The following is a 16099-nucleotide window of genomic DNA, read 5'->3' as shown; positions in this document are numbered from 1 at the left end:
CCTGCATCCAAGCATTGAAATGGTGGCATGGTCATGGCCTGCATCTGGGTGCAGTCGTAGAAGTGGTATGAAGGGTACTTCAAAAGACTTCGGTGCAGCAAAGCAATAGCACCGCATTTACTGAAATATTTTCTATAGGGCACGTTCACACGTCATGTGCGCCACTTTGTAGTCATATTCGCAGCTTCAAGTGAGCTGCAGAAGATAAGTGGACTCACAGGATTGTGCACAGGGGCCTTGGGGAAGGGGCTTGCCATAGTTGTCTAATTGGGGCACAAAGTATGCCCAATACTTTTACTTGGACGTGTGCCATCTATGGTTCAAGTGTAGCGTTATGGCCTTGCAGGTGTTTGAAAATGGTGACTGAAGGCAAAAAGGACCTCTCGTGTTGCATTCGTAGCACTGTTTACTTTTATGCCTGGAAAGCATGGGACCAAGGATGGTCCATTGTGAGCAGTACATTGTTGTTTGATTCATTGCACAGCTTTTCTTTTGGATTAGACCAACCAAGTGGGGTTAGAATGCCTGTGTAAGGTTGGTACAACCTGGAAAAGAATAGGTTGGTCAAGAATAATTTTGTTTTTTTTTTTTGGGGGGGGGGGGGGAGCTAGAGCTATCTGTATCTTTTGGGAGGTGTTGAGGGGGGTCATACAAATCGCTGCTTGGCTCTGCCTAATGGAGGCACTTTTGCACAGCGATCCACGAGTTGACCTTGATAATGAAGGGCAATGCATTGCATTGCATCGATTTCACATGTGCACCATACGCCGGCAAGCTGTGCGATGTGTTAAATGAATTAGGAGGTTCGGGGGGTCCTCAGCCATCCATTGGACTTGATGAAAAGACATGTTCTACAAACAAAAAACACAGCTGTTAACAGCTCAGCCAGATTTTGTAGTCTAGTGTGGATTGTGAAGTATAGAAGCAGAGTGCGAACTTACCACATTCTCAAGTGCCCTCTCTTCGTACGGAGGCCCCGTCCTCGCTCATTTTTGTGGGCGAGGTACAAGCGGTATGTCTTCACATATCAGATGGCAGCTATTGGCTGCCAGCTGACGAATCAGCAGAGGCGTTTGGGTCAGATGCGGTTCTTGGCGTGAGGTGTCATCATGAGCCTAAAATTACACAATAGCAACACTAGCGCACTCGGGAATCGTAACAGGAGAGAACGATCACATTCCACGATGTGCATTGATGTGTAGCTGCTTTCCCCCATCTCATCCCTTCCTATATAGCTTCTAGTGCACTTATCAAGACCCGGTAAAAGTGAAAGTGGCTGTAGTAACACTGCTTGTACTTGACAGATTAGAAAAATTTTGCAGCTGTCAATTGTAGAGGCAATGAACTGGCATGAAGCTTCAATACTCTTTTAAGAATGGTTAAGGGCATTTTGTGTGCAGGCTTCACCTTTCTGTGTTTACATCCACTTTGATTTGGCGTAAACACGAGGTTATGGTTCAAGGCCCCTTCAAAATATGGAATTTTTAATTAGTCATATGAGGAGCTTAACGGAGCACTGCAGAGCCCAAACATTGGTTTATTATATAACGACTGCCTCATATGTAATGCCGTGTCACCCAGTGTGCGGTGTAGTGAGTACGTGCTAGCAGGGCCGCACCCGAGAATTTTTTTTCCGGTGTTGTTAATGTGTACAGTGGCTAACTTTGGCAACTGATGGCCTGTGTGATGGCGTGTATGTACTTCAGTAAAAATTGGAGGGGGGGGGGGGTATGAAACCATTCAGCTACCAATGGTTACCGGACTACCTAAAATAATTTGAGCTTTAGCAAAATTTGGATTAAGCTTCTCACTAGATGTATATACTGTAAAAAGCACATCCTCACGCCGCAGTTTTGTGAATGTTACTCTGAAATAAGATCGGTTCAAACGATGTGACACATCCGAACGGGTGCTAAACGTAGCCGTGAGCCATCACGATTCGAAATTGCCGCGGGCTTTTTCAGCTCAACGGTTCGTCCTTTGCCCAATTTCTTTTCTCTCTAATTTTCATCGATTCGTTACGAAAATAAACCTCGCATGCAGCGCCTTCGGCGGCACGACCAATGGGAGAACGCCGATCTCGCGCACAGGTGGCGGCTCTGCCGCACAGCCATAAACCAATCTGCAGCAGAAACAAGCAAGCGCGGTGCGGTGCGCTGCCGTGTGCTACCTGTAATCGGAAGCGAGTGAACTGCACGCATCTATTGTTCTTGCGCTGCTTCGAGCGTTCGGCGTGTCGTGTACCGTGCTGCGTCGGCATTTGATCACGACCGAGCTGCAGAGCATTACGGCGAGCGCATCGGCTTCAACGAGAACGCGACGATGCACGCAGCGGCAGGCCTAGTTCTGGCTCTGGCCATAGCGACGTGCAGCTGTGAACCTCTACGCAAAGGAGTCAACTCGGTGGACGAATACGAAAGCTGCGAGTCGCACTGCGAACTGACCTACCCGGCGCACACGTACCCAAAGGCGAGTGTGTTTTTTTTTTTTTTTTTCGTACGGCTAATTCCGTTTTGCAGCGCGCGCCGTTATCGGGCCGTAATATCTCGGTCGCGAGCGAGGGACCTTGTTTACAATGGTCGTTGGAGCAGCAGCCGTTCGCTGTCAGCTGGTCTGGGGAAGCGCGGTCGTAAGCAACGCAACTAGGTGGGGCCTGGCGATGGGGTTATTTGACGCGTTCTCGTATTGTGTACGCAGCGCTCAAGAGTTGACTCGTTATATAGCGCTTCGAGTTGCCTTTTGTTTTTTTCTTGCTTAGCTTGCTCTTTCTTTCGGCTGGGGACCCTGTCGTTTCCGAGTGCGACCGGAATCAACTGCCTCGCACCTTTTCCTGCCGCGATCGACTTCGACCGTCCTGCCACGCACACGCAATTGCGCCGAAGTGCCTGCTGCTCGATGCGTAAAAGAAGCGCGATATAGGTTGCGACTACGCGATGCAGTGAAATGGGAGAGAAAATAAAGAGGCGATTGAAAAACAGATGCCGCGAGCGCTTCATAGCAGGCGGCACCCGTACCGTGCGTGGTTGTTGTGGGGACGCAGCGCTTAGCTTGTCGCAGGGCGAAACATCTGTTCAGCGCGAGAGCGCCAGTTGTGTGCTGTCTCTCGAGTGTGTGTGTACTTATATTCTGCGTTTTCGCTTTCACAGCCCGAGCACCTCGACGCCTGCAAGAAAGGATGTCGCAACTTCGTCGAAGCCGGCTTCCACGCGGTGACCCACGACATGAACGCTACGCACGCCGCCTGCTTCAACGGTACGGTGCCACCCTAGAAAAACACAACGGCGCTTGTGTGATTCACACGACACGAAGTTGTTTTCGCCCCGCGACGCGATTGTCGGCGCGCACCAACACAAGACGCGCGTTCCCTCTCTCCGCGCGTCGCCAATCCTTTCTCGGTCTCTCGTTTCTTGTCTGACGCCTGCCGCACCGACCAACCGTCGCTGGAGGCGAAAACTGAGACCCGCAAGAAATATGGTATTTCGGACGGCTGCAAACGGCCCGGTTCTAATCTTTCTCGGACGTGCGACGCAGTGAGCACCTCGCTGGTGCAGCTTCGATAAGAAAAGGCTGTATTGATATATATACAAGTGATTGCAGAAAGTTGGCAAGAACGACAGGGGCCTTCGCGCGAGACCTTTTCTTCTTTTCCAGGACGCAGCTGTGTGCTCATGCGTAGCCGAGTCGGTGTGCATTGTTGCGGCCAAGCCGATAGCCACCTTCTTTTCTTCTCTAAAACTGCGTCATAGCACGTCCTGTCACTTGTATGAAACAAAAGCAGCTGCCTGTTTTAAAAACAAAGGTCGGTTTTATTTTCCACAGGCCGAAGTTCTGTGCGCTTACGCTTTTTTTTCTTGCGAGTATTCTCTTTTTTTTTTTTTTTCATTAAACAGAGGGCACAGCTTATCTTATGGAAAGTATCAATGATGAAATAACTGTAGGTTTGTCATTCTAAACGGGTGCAGAGAGCCTACAGTGAGTAGGAAACGGTTCATGTTGTTGCATCAAGTGATGCATGAAATGGGTGGGCTAGATTTTTTTTCTTTTTTGTATTGACAAAGCTGACAGTTGCAACCCTTGTCTCGTGGTTCGCTAAGCTGTCATCCTAGGCAGTTTTCACGCTCTTGCCCACTCTCCTTTGAACACAAAGGTAACTGTATAGCTGAAAATTCATTGTCTGTAGTCCTGGCAGCTGTCGTTTCAAAGATATTTAGAACAGTTACAAGCACGTACTTGTGCTTAGCTGCTAGTCCTGCGAAAACAGAAAAGTGGAATTTATACGGAGACTAAGCTAAATCAGTTGAGGTTGATAAATGATTGACCGATACATTTTCATCATCGATGTCATCAAACTAGTATTAGAAGAGAAGGACCAATCCAAAATTGCATTTTTCAGTTTTTTTGCTAAGCTTCAGTGCCAAAACACATGAATGTCATCGTGGGTCTCGGTATACAATATCATGATGATCTGTATTCTAGTTTTATCAAGGTGTTGTGCAACAAGCTGCAGTCCTTTTTGTGATAGTAATAATAATTGTTGGGATATGACATGCGAAATGCACAATACGATTCGAAGAACTCTTCGGAGCCCCGCCGCGGTGGTATAGGGGCTAACGTACTCTGCTCCTGACCCGCAGGTCTCGAGATCGAATCCCGGCTTTGGCGACTGCATTTTCGATGGAGGCGAAACTGCTGTAGGCTCGTGTGCTCAGATTTGGGTACACGTTAAAGAACCACAGGTGGTCGAAATTTTCGGAGCCCTTCATTATTGCCTCTCTCACAATCGTATGGTGCTTTTGGGACGTTAAACCCAACATATCAATGAAGCACTCTCCGGAGTAAACTTAAGACTGTTACACCTATGTTGCACAAAATTAATTTAGATAACTTTCGTCATTCTTAGTGTGCCAGGGTAAACTGAATGCATCTGTAATAAGGCCTGTTCTAATTCACACTTTTTGTGAGGGTACCTTATTTTAATGCCGCTCTGAAATAGCAATTACAGCAGGTCCTGTGGAGGATGTGTGGCTAGCATTATCCATGAACTATATGAGGTTATAAGACCATTGCTCTTCAGTCATTTATTGCCACCAGTATAGTTTATGTACCTGGCTGTTTAGAGAAGATTGTTTAAACATTTAAATTTTCATCAAATGTTGTCGGTGCATAATGTACCATAATATTAGGTTATATCAATTTTTTACTGCTATACTCTCAGCTTACGGTAAACGCTGCATGGACACATGCCTGTGTACTTTAGCACCAGTGGGGCCAAACATAAATCATGACAGCTAACTATTACTCTTTACCAAGTTATACGTCAGGACAGCCGAAACAAGCAATCGCAACCATGACCCACATTCATGCCGTCTCGCTGACACTTTTACTAAGCCTCTGTCGCAAATTAAAAAAAGTTAATTGCAATATCTGTTCATTTCATCCTCAAATAAAAAGTGCTTCGCTAGATTGCTTGCTTGGTCGTGTCATTAACTTGTGAAAATGCAGGCATCCCACGCTCTATCATGTATGACTTTTGCACTGTCAAGCACTTCTCTGCTGACGAATGGGAAGGCTGATATAAACTTTAGAGACAGGAAAAAAACCTACCCAGCTGAGCTCGTTTGAAGACTGCCCTTTATTGCACGCGCCTTACCTTAGTGCCATTGTGCACTTTAGTTAAGTGTATTGCAAGTTGTTGTATTGTTGCAATATCGGAGACTCTTTAAATTCCGTCTGGCAGAGTAAAAGATGGGCAGAACAAAGGGCAAAACAAGGGCATCTTATCTGTCTCTGTGCTGTTCTTATGGATTAGGCATGTAAACAGTTTTTCGTGTTTATTTTTCTCTGCATGCGACGTTTATTAATGTTTCCTAAGTGAAACTGCGCGTATTTGAGTGTACTGAAAAGGACTGTACCACTGCTGCAAACAGCGAGGTTTTACACAGGCTGGCAATGCAAAGAGCAGTACTGAGTCAGTCTAGTCAGCTCTTAGAGTAGTGACAGGAAATAACGAGCTTGTTTAGGTGACAGCGTGTTAGTGACCTTTTTCGTAGGGCAGTGAATGGCCTTTATTTTTTTTAGTTTTTATTTTGTGGAAGCATTTGTTGTCATCGGGAAGAGCTCCGCATTGTTCAGCTACGTTAAATTTAAACTTTTTGTTCTGGGGATTGCTCTGGAGTTTTGAAATATAAACGAAGTGGCTGTTTTTCAGGCTCTCTCTGCACAGTTTTGAGCGAGGCCTCGGGAAACTCAGTAGCATCTTCGTCTTGGGGTTCCTGTGTTAGGTGGCCATTATTCAATTGATTTTGAAAGTGTCTGTGCAAGCATGCTTTGTTGTTTCTCAGTAAATGAAAAATGCATTGCATTCTAAAGTAGTGAAGTAGTAGTAGTGGTATTAGAAAAACTTTATTATGTACAGGGATCAGACAGGCTAGAACCTTTGTGCCTCGTAAGTAACATAAGGGTAAAAATCAGTTCGTCCGGCTGGGTGGTGCCCCTATTCTAAGGCCCCACTGGCATGAGCCATTCGTTTATCTCTTCGGATCAGTTGTTGCTGATCTTCTAGGGCCAAGCTAGACAGCAGCGGCTCCCATTTGTCCCATATGCCATTTCTGCCGTGCTCTTCTCCATGCTCTGCACACTCCCACGTAATATGAAAAAGTGTCGGTGTGGCTCCACACCAAGTGGAGAGTATTATGTACGTGCTTGTCTGTAGCCCTCGTAGCACGGTCGCCTCCATGGCGCTGTGTCTGTCATGTGGAGGAGGATAGATCTATTTTCTTTATAATATTTAAGGATCGTTACGTACGAAGGGTCTAGGGGAGCAGGGTCCTTTACTGCAGAAGTGGGGGGGGGGGGGGGGGCTCGGTGGTTGGTGAATCCTCGAGCCACCTCATCCGTATGCAAGTTCTTAGGTCATGTTGTATTTGCTCATCGTAATAAATTCTCAACTTCACTTTCTTATTTTTGTATGGCCAGTGAAGGAAACACTGCGATATTTTCGATTGCTTCCTTGGCTGATTTTCTTGGTAAAACGTGAAATTTTTTTTTCACTTGGTAAAAAGGCAATTTGAAAATCTGTGTTTGCTCATTATTATCGTAGAAAAACTTAATGGAGATTTCATAAGGCCCGGTATAGGAGACCAAAGCTTTCAAAAGGCATTTATTTTTATTTATTTAGCGCTTTTCTTTAACACACAGTTGATCTTGTCAATTTTGAGGAACAATGTGTGTTTGTCAGAATTGAGTAAAGATGGTACTTTAAATGTTGTTATTAATTTTTTTTCAATACATGTTCATTTTTAATGGCCATTCGGTCATTTCTTTATTCGATCATCTTCTCTTGAGAAAAATGGTTTTGGTATGTTAGAAAGGTAATTCACTAATACGAAAACAATTGTTTTCTGTAGTGTTTCCTTAGTTTTGAATCGCTGTATGCAAAATTTCTGGGCTCATTATTTTTTGTATATCTTTTTATGTATTCTGTTATAAGACTGCTTATTTTAAAAAGGTTGTACCTGACTGAATAGGCAACTCGAGCACCTAAGACAACTTGAATAAAGGACATCAATGCGAGTGTTGTTTTGCTCAGACTATTTAGTAGGTTTCTTTTCTAGTCCTCATCCCTCTTCTCTCAACCTGGTAATGTGCTGGCATTCACCAATGTTTAACATTCTGAAATGAACAGCATTGGGTGCAGTTGTCCTGCATGACTAATGTCCTGCGTGCTTATTGTGCGAGTTGTAGTAAGTAATCGCCATAGTTTTGTTGTTTCGGTTTTGCAGCCTGCACAGAGGCTTATCCAAGCCAGCCTAGCTACTATGCATGCACCGGAGGATGTGATGAGCAGTTCAGGCACGTTAGCAAAATGGTGAGTTCTGCCAATGACTTGGCAACAAACTGCCGTGCATTCTCACTGCATTACAGCGGGGAACTCCAATGTAGATTTCGCTGCTGCTAAGTGCATTAATGTGATATCGTTAAAGAGCTCGTTTTGCAGAAATTCTGGCATTCTTGGATGTTGAGTGAAAAACCATTATCTTATGCGTAACCGAAAAATCTAGAATAATGCAAATAAGATAAATGATAAAAAATTCCTGGGTCAGAGTGGGAAGCAAGCCAAGGGCGTTTGGGTCCGAGTGGGGATTGAACCCGGGTTGTTTGTGTGGCAAGCAGATGTTCTACTAGACTGCCACGCATCTGCTTGTGAATACGGTGAAAAGAACTTCTTCTGCTTGGAAATGCAGTGAAAGTAGCCTTCATTCTTTACAAACACACGTGTCCTTTATACATGCTTCACAATGCAACATCGAATATTGCTGTAATAATGTTCGATACAAGCGCCCATTGCCAGCGGGCGTCAGAACATGTGATTTTCATAATGGCTTCATGGTTTAAAGCCGGTAACTCTCTACTAAAATCACACGCGCCAATTTCCTTAAGGTCATTTAGTGTGTGCATAGCAACTTCCAAAAGGTTTCATGCACTGTGTGTTTGAAGTACTCACTCCGAACAGGCTATCGCTATTGCACTCAACTCTTTTAAAGGTGAAGCTTAAGAGTCCTCTAAGTTTTAAACTGCAGGAAGGCTTCAAAGCAGCTCATTTATGTCTCTGTGTACAAGTAGAGAAAGCTGAGCCAGCTGAAAAATTTTTTTGTGAACAAGCACAGCAGCAATGCGACCAGTTTATGTCCATGTCTTGTAATTTCGCACCTGCTGGGCTGGTTGACCATGAATGTTGTTGTGATTGCTCAGACTGTTGGCCCTTAGGTAATAAACTAGTACAGCAGATGGCTGCATAAATCTAGTTACGCGTGCAAATCTTCGTTGTGACGCGCGTTGAAGTTTTGAAAAGAGAGGAGAATGAGGATGAGGTATGTGTCGCAGTTCGCAAAGAACGTAATTGATATTGTTGATGGCTCCAGACTTTGGTCGTGCTCATTGTAACACATGGGATGCTTTGAATGTTTGAAGGCCAGAAGTGCTCATTAGAACAGAAGTTTCTAAACTAGTATCTGGTTGAGGAAAACACTGAGCTTTCAAATAGCACCACCATTATAAATCTCCTTTTCAGTAATGTGGCACGTAAAGTGGGACAGTTGAATGGAATGGCTTCTTAAAAAATTGAATAGGGTCAGATTCATAAAATATATTCTGCAGCAGTGAAACCGTCTATCGTTGTGAAGGTTGGAAAAGTGGGGCGAATAATGGCATTTGTCTATAAAAGACAATCTACAGCATCACGTTTATATATATATATATATATATATATATATATATATATATATATATATATATATATATATATATATAAAACCGTGAGCAGAGGCCTGCTCACGGCTGGTTATTTTTTCATCCGCTTTTCTTTTTTGTTATTTACATTCCATTGGTTCTAATAACTTCTCCTGTGCATTCCTTGGCATTACTGTCTGTTAGATCTCATTAATATTGTGTTAAAACACGGAAAAACGAGTCCTTAGGTATACACTGCTTTCTCTTATATATATATATATATATATATATATATATATATATTTATATAACACACTTAGGAAGCATAAGAAGTGTTATTATATAATAAGACCTAACATTTGTATTTGTCTTCTCTTTCTTGGTCATGTCTTTTTAACAAGTACTATGCACTTCAACCAACTCACCTACTCCGCCATCCGGCTTTATTCTTGGTGAAGTCGATGGTAAAATATCCATTTTTACCGAGCCGCAAAATTTTTGATATTAGAACCATAAATGTGTTATGGTGTCTTTAGTTGTTTATTTGCTCACAATGTCAATCATTGCTTGTCCTTGCTACTTTTCCGGTTCTCCTGGCGCGTCTTCAGTCGGAGCAGAAGAAGACATCACACCTGCACCCACTCAAGTTGCTTATGCTGGTGCAGAAAATGTACGAGACAGTGGTGGACCACGTGTGTCGCATTATCCGACGCACGTTCTACGCCGTTTACGTGCAAAAGGACACCGGCCACCTAGTTGTGGTGCGTGGAGAGCTCACGCCCATCCGTATCCTCGACCCGCATGCCGGTGAGCTGTGCATGGTTGACTCATGCGAGCTATAATTTTCGCGTGAAATTTTCCTCGACTATTGTCTATGGCGTTGGGCACAACCAGACAGCGGGATAACACTGCTGCACTTACTTCGCTTGTCTGGAAGGGTGAAAGAAATTTAGCTGTGGAGAAGAGACACTGCTCCAGCAGCAGGGGTTTTCTCAGTCGTTGCTGTAGCAGTGGTGCATAGTTGTGTTTTGCTGCACACTTACGTCTGCTTGCCTGCCCATTTTCTCACAGTTTTGTCAACGCTGCTGGCCTCTGCCAATCACCTTGTGTGCATTCATGAGAGCAGGTTGTTGGATGATTTTCTGTGTGCCACGATAGATGGCGCTACACATTGAATAGTGCAAGCAAAGAAGGAAGCATGGGCAAAAGTGGGGAGTGTGGAGGGAGAGAGCAAAGAGATGGGTCTGACCTTCGTATTCGCATCGCACAGTTTGTCCCTACTATTGAGCGAATGTTTTGTGTGGTGGCCGCGTCAGCACTCCTGTTTTGTCTTATTCTTGAGTGCAACAAATTGCCATGACTCAGCTCTTCACGCTACCGATGTGTCATCTCCTGACCCTTCTTGCAACAGGTGATCCTGCAGAAGACAAGCCGGCGAAGCCGGCGTCTTCCACCAAGTCGGAGCAAGAGGCAGCTGACGGCGAAGCATCTTCGACGGTGTCTGCAGCGGCCACCAGCTCCTCTTTTAGCTGGCTGGACTGCATCTCTCGCCAGTCGGGCATTCCGGAGTGGCTGCTCGTTATGGTCTTGTTCCTTGTTGTGGTTACCATGGTGTGGCTTTGCTGCGCCACGATGGTGTCGTCTCCCAGTAGCAGCGTGACGTCCACCTCGCCACCTCCTGCCTACTCGCATCATGTGAGTGTTGCTCTGCCGTCCTTACGGTCCACCACACCAGCATGTTTCTGTGACGCAGAATTCGACATCACAACATTTGGCTTTCAGCGCAAAGTCAAACCTCAAATGACTGGCTTCGAATAAGTGGCCTAAGAGTCTGTTAGATGTGATACATTGTGTTTCAACTTATCTAAGCAAAGTGCTAGTAAAGCTGTTGCTTCTAAACAGCGGCATGTCTGTTTTCAAGGCACATAAACCAATAACAAAAATTCAAACCATGCTACAATGAATGCTGCTTCCACAATATTGCCAGTATAATGAGTAATTTTCAGTTACAAGTCAGTAGTTCATGGGCTCACCACATTGTGCTCACCACAATGAATGCCTCTTTTTTTTTTCTTGCTTTTCCAGTTCTCTGAAATTCGACGATGCGATTCCCGATTCGAAACAACAATATTTCTTTCAGTAAACACAGTCTCTACTATTTTGATGCATTTTGGAACATAAAAATATTGCTACAGAGTTCAACTTGAGAAGCGCATGACGGGGGGCTAGTTGGTAAGACACTTACGAAAATTATAACTGTGCTAAAAACAAGACACGAGAACGAAGTGGACAGGACGATTGCAGACTAACTGGTTTATTGGAAAAGTACACCAGCCTTTTCGAAACTAAATGCATGCACAAAGACAAACATGACCACGTGACCTGTTCCAAGACTCCTATCAACTATAAGTGAAATCTCGCTCTTTGCTGCAAAAATGCATGGATGAGTCACTGACGCACTTATCAGGCCCTTGTCTAGCTATCCAAGATGCCTCAAAAACCTCTCTTGCTCTTTGGCTCGCCCTAACACCTTGGTACTGCTGAAGATGGGCTTGCATCCCTGCACACAATCGCCACAATAAACTGGTAGATGCCTCCCACTACCGTCTCCTATAGAATTAGCATGCTCCATCAAACGCATACAGTCATACTCTGTCACACCGAACGCCGCTTCAACGAAATTTTCACTGCAGCGAAGAATTCTGGGTTCCCCTTCATCAGTCCATAGAAGTCTATACATGAATATTCTCGCCACAATGAACACTTTTTCTTCTGCCGTCCCACTTAAACGAAATTTTACGGTGCAATTCTATGCTCAGATATTTAATTCTATGCTGTAAACACAATCTTTAACATTTTGATGCATTTTCAGAGCATGAAAATATGTTGAAGTCTAAGAAACACACCGGCACCACCAGAAACCGCCGCTATTTACCAAGCATTGGTGCCTCCATTGCTCGATAGCAATGGCAGCGAGGCTGCCCTGCTTTTGCCACTGGCTTGCTTTCGAGCCACAGGCGATTCGAAGCTGAAGCTTGGTCACCTAGTTCATGACTGCTGGGTGAAATCGCGGAATGATGCCTTTTCCGATGCCAATGCTTATCATTCTGTTTGCGCTTAGCCAGTTTGGTATCTAATCAGAGCGGCTGTTCGTTCTCATTATCATGCTAATTCTATAGGAGACAAGAGTGGGAGGCATCAACCAGTTTATTGTGGTGCATGCGTGCAGGGATGCAAGCCCATCTTCAGCAGTACTAAGGTGTTAGGGTGAGCCAGAGAGCAAGAGAGATCTTGGAGGCATCTTGGATAGCTAGACACGGGCCTGATGAGTCACTGATGCACTTTGTCGGTGACTCATCCGTGTATCTTTCCAGCAAAGAGCGAGATTTCATTTTTAGCTGGTGGAATTCTTGGAACCGATCATGTGTTCATGTTTGTCTTTGCGCATGCTTTCAGTTTGTTTTAAAAACGGGTGTACTTTTCCCCATAAACGAGTTGTTAGTCTGCGATCGGCATGTCCACTTTGTTCTCGTATCTCGTTTTTAGCGCAGTTATAATTTTCCTAAGAGTTCAGCTTGAGCCCTGTTATTACTGCTGGCTTGAAATCCTCGGCAACAGACATTTGCCCCATCACGAGTTGCCGAAAAATGTTCAAGACCCCCTAAGGCCCCGCTGCTTCAAATAAAGCTGAAGCCTTTCCATAAAATACATGGTTTCAGTCGATCTTGGGATGACTATAGCCATTTTTTTTTTTCCGGATTGGGTCGTAGCATTTAATCGCAACATGCGGAGGCGAGCTGTGCTTGTTGCTATAGATGAATTCCATCAGATGTACGTCAAGAAAATGCGGTGGCGCTGTTATCAGGTGTTTGGTTTCTCGTGGTAGGCAAAAGCCGCTGCGTCTACAGCAGTTTCCGCTGTGTTTTTACTGGTGCATGCGCGGTTTGTTGCCGTGCAAAGAAGGAAAAAAAATGGTGTACCGACGAGCTGTCATGGTGATTTGCGTAGGAAGGCACAAGAAAGATGGGCCATGTTACAAGAACTGTCGCAAAAAGGTTAGCGGCACGAGAATCTGCGTTCGACGCTGGTTCATCGGTTAATGTTTTAGAGCAGCTTACCAAGCAAAAACGATTAGCTCTGTGAAGCGTTTGTCATTGTAATGTGCAGCACTGCATTTTTTGGAATAAGCCTTGTGTGGAAGCATAGAGCATACTTATCTTTACGCGAGGAAATGCAAAGAATTTTTTTGCGGTTGCCCTTATTGATAGAACTGCAGAAGTCTTAGACGCATCCAAATAATTTCACTGTACTCTCGTGAACTAAAGCTGTCACTTAGTCATGAAGCATGTGTTTCTTTCTGCGTGGACACGGTTAATAAAAGCAGCAGCGAACGATAGGATGACTTTGACTATGCTTTTCCTGTTTATACGCGGCTGCGATGACACACCTGAAACAAGTGTATCGGGCAGGCTGTTCTGGTTGCAGTGCGCTTCACAAGCTTTTCACGTATGTGAGAATTCACGGCAGTAATTTGGAAACTTGCCGAGTCTGTTAACGGTGCATACGCATTTCATGGCCTCGACTCAAGCGTTAAAATTGAACCACTGACCTGAAAGGTTTGTAACTGCATTATCCCCAGCTTGTAGTTTAAGTGTTATCGCAATCGTGTTGAGAATGAGTGTCGCCTAGATAGCCCCTGGTCGTTTGCATGAGTAACTTCTTCGGCCCATTTGTTATATGCGAAGATTCACCGAAATGATTCTTGGCTATGCATTTTTACACCACGCATTTGCATATCATAACCTAGAGCTTCTTACTGCTTGCATTAGTTAACAAATTAAAATGTACACATAAGGCGTTTGGCTGCCTCCACGGCGATGACATATTTTGCAAAGTTAACAAAGTAGCATGTACACATGTGACGTAGACTGCTGCGGCGATGACATTTCGCAAATGAGCCACATTCCCACCCTTTTGATACCTCATGTTTTGATGAGGTTGCTAAAGCTAGAGGTACACATAAACAAGGATCATGTGTTCATTTCAGAGCCCCTCTTGCAGCCACTGCGACTACCTCTGTTGTGGCCGCTGCTTGTAAGCATGCGGGAGGAGTCCCGACACGCCGTGCACGGAAGCAGCTTTGTGTCTAAGTATTTGTGTGTTTAACATGTGTATGTATGAATGAGGTTTTGCTGTAACAGCAAATAAAGCTGTCATACTACTGAAGTTCTGTATCTTGACATGGTGTCTTGTAGGTGTTTTGTGAAAGAATGGACATTTTTTTTTCAATGTGATTGAATGAACCTCGTGCTTATCTCTCACAAGGGAGGTGTGCGCACGCCTTAGCCAGTCAGGTACAGTAAAAATGCTCATTCGTTTATAGAAGCTCGTACAAGATCGTGCCTCTTGGCGATGCAAATGAGGTAGACTCTAGAATGCTTTAGCGTGGTGCAGCATTCTGCACTGGCACTCGTAATCTGCACACATTCCAATCATAAGATGCTGAAATTGCACCACGGTATGTTCAGTTGGCTATACGAGAGTTGATGCGTTGTCGCAATTCTGCAACCTTGTCAATGATGCATGTTGAAGTGACCCGCAACCTCTCCCAACAGAAAATGGGCGTCAGCGGAGACCTCGACTACCTGCTCATCTATGACCCATCTGAGCAGGTGAAGATCCAGCCACCGGTCGACCAGGAGGCGCCACCGCTGCCTGTCAAGGTCCCTCTGAGCCAGATCTAAGCCGAGACGAGGCCAAGCTAGCACTACCGCCACCATTGCAGTTGCCGCCTCCTCACACACCTTTATTTTTTTATCTCACTACTCACTTCCTTTTTTTTTTTATTAATTCTGTATCTCTGTTGCATTGTCACGGATTGCATCAGTCGATCGACGTGTGTTTGACCCTTTCGTCTCTGGACAGTTTTTGCTGTTTGAGTTGTTTCGGTTGTTCTACAGCTTGTTGGGCTCTCGAAGAGCCACATGTGAGATGGGAGACAAGTGTGTTGTCACCTTTTGTAGGAAAGTGCAGTGGCATCTGTCCCTGTGCTATTCTACTGATGAGTGAGATTGTTGGCAGAGACAATGCCTTTTTTTTTTTCTCTATTGTGTAACATTTGTGTATAAGCATATGCTTTTTATTTACTTTAACTTGAATTTCTTGGTTTGACAACCGTCGGTAAATCTGTTTGTGAAATGCCGTAATGCAAAAGAAGCAGTTAAAGGTTCGACTGTTATCTCCGTTAAGTATTTTCTCGTACAAACTTTTTCTAACAACTTGTAGTTTTGCTCCAGCCCTTCAGAGTTGTTAATTTTTCCGCACGTTTATGTAGAATTCTCTCTTACACAAAACGGCAAAGCCGAGATCCGCTTCACTTACTGAAAGCCTTTTGTATTTGCCTCCGATTCAGGAAGTACTAATACCTATAATAAATTTGAATAACTTAGCTTGCAAGTGAGTTTAAGTGCATGTTAGAAACATTGGCTTACTCTACCGTATGCATACACCTTTTAAACTTGCTATATTACATGCTTTATCACAACTTGCGGTTCACTTGCCTTTCGAACGTTTCTGCGATTAAGATTTTATTCAATATTCTATTGTGCCATGAGCGTTTTTCTTGGCCAGCCCTAGCCTCTTAAGTTAAAAGAAAGAAGGGGTGTTGTTATTTTGGTTGTGTTGTTTTAATTGCTCTAATAAGAGTCTTTATAGTATTTTACATTTGTTGGAACTTTTAGTTAAACAAACATTACTAATACTGCTGTAATTGGTGCGTATCCCAAACGCAAAAAGCAAGCAGCTTTTGTTATTACCCCTTCCAAACCATATGCCGATCTTGCTTCGTGTATTTCGAGAGTACAAGGCAGGA

General features: G+C 44.4%; 1 protein-coding gene across 1 annotated transcript; it reads left to right on the top strand.

Annotated features, from left to right (window-relative positions):
• Nucleotides 1–2153: 2153 nt before the first annotated feature.
• On the top strand, nt 2154–15330 carry LOC119180674 (transmembrane protein 59). The gene is made up of 6 exons (XM_037431796.2): nt 2154–2469; nt 3147–3252; nt 7782–7867; nt 9837–10035; nt 10640–10923; nt 14844–15330. The coding sequence occupies exons 1-6, from the start codon at nt 2323–2325 to the stop codon at nt 14970–14972; spliced, it is 951 nt and encodes a 316-aa protein (XP_037287693.2). The 5' UTR covers nt 2154–2322; the 3' UTR covers nt 14973–15330.
• Nucleotides 15331–16099: the final 769 nt, after the last annotated feature.

Source organism: Rhipicephalus microplus, chromosome 10, assembly GCF_043290135.1.
Source record: "Rhipicephalus microplus isolate Deutch F79 chromosome 10, USDA_Rmic, whole genome shotgun sequence".
NCBI lineage: Eukaryota > Metazoa > Arthropoda > Arachnida > Ixodida > Ixodidae > Rhipicephalus > Rhipicephalus microplus.
This window is presented reverse-complemented; position numbering and strand designations above follow the sequence as displayed.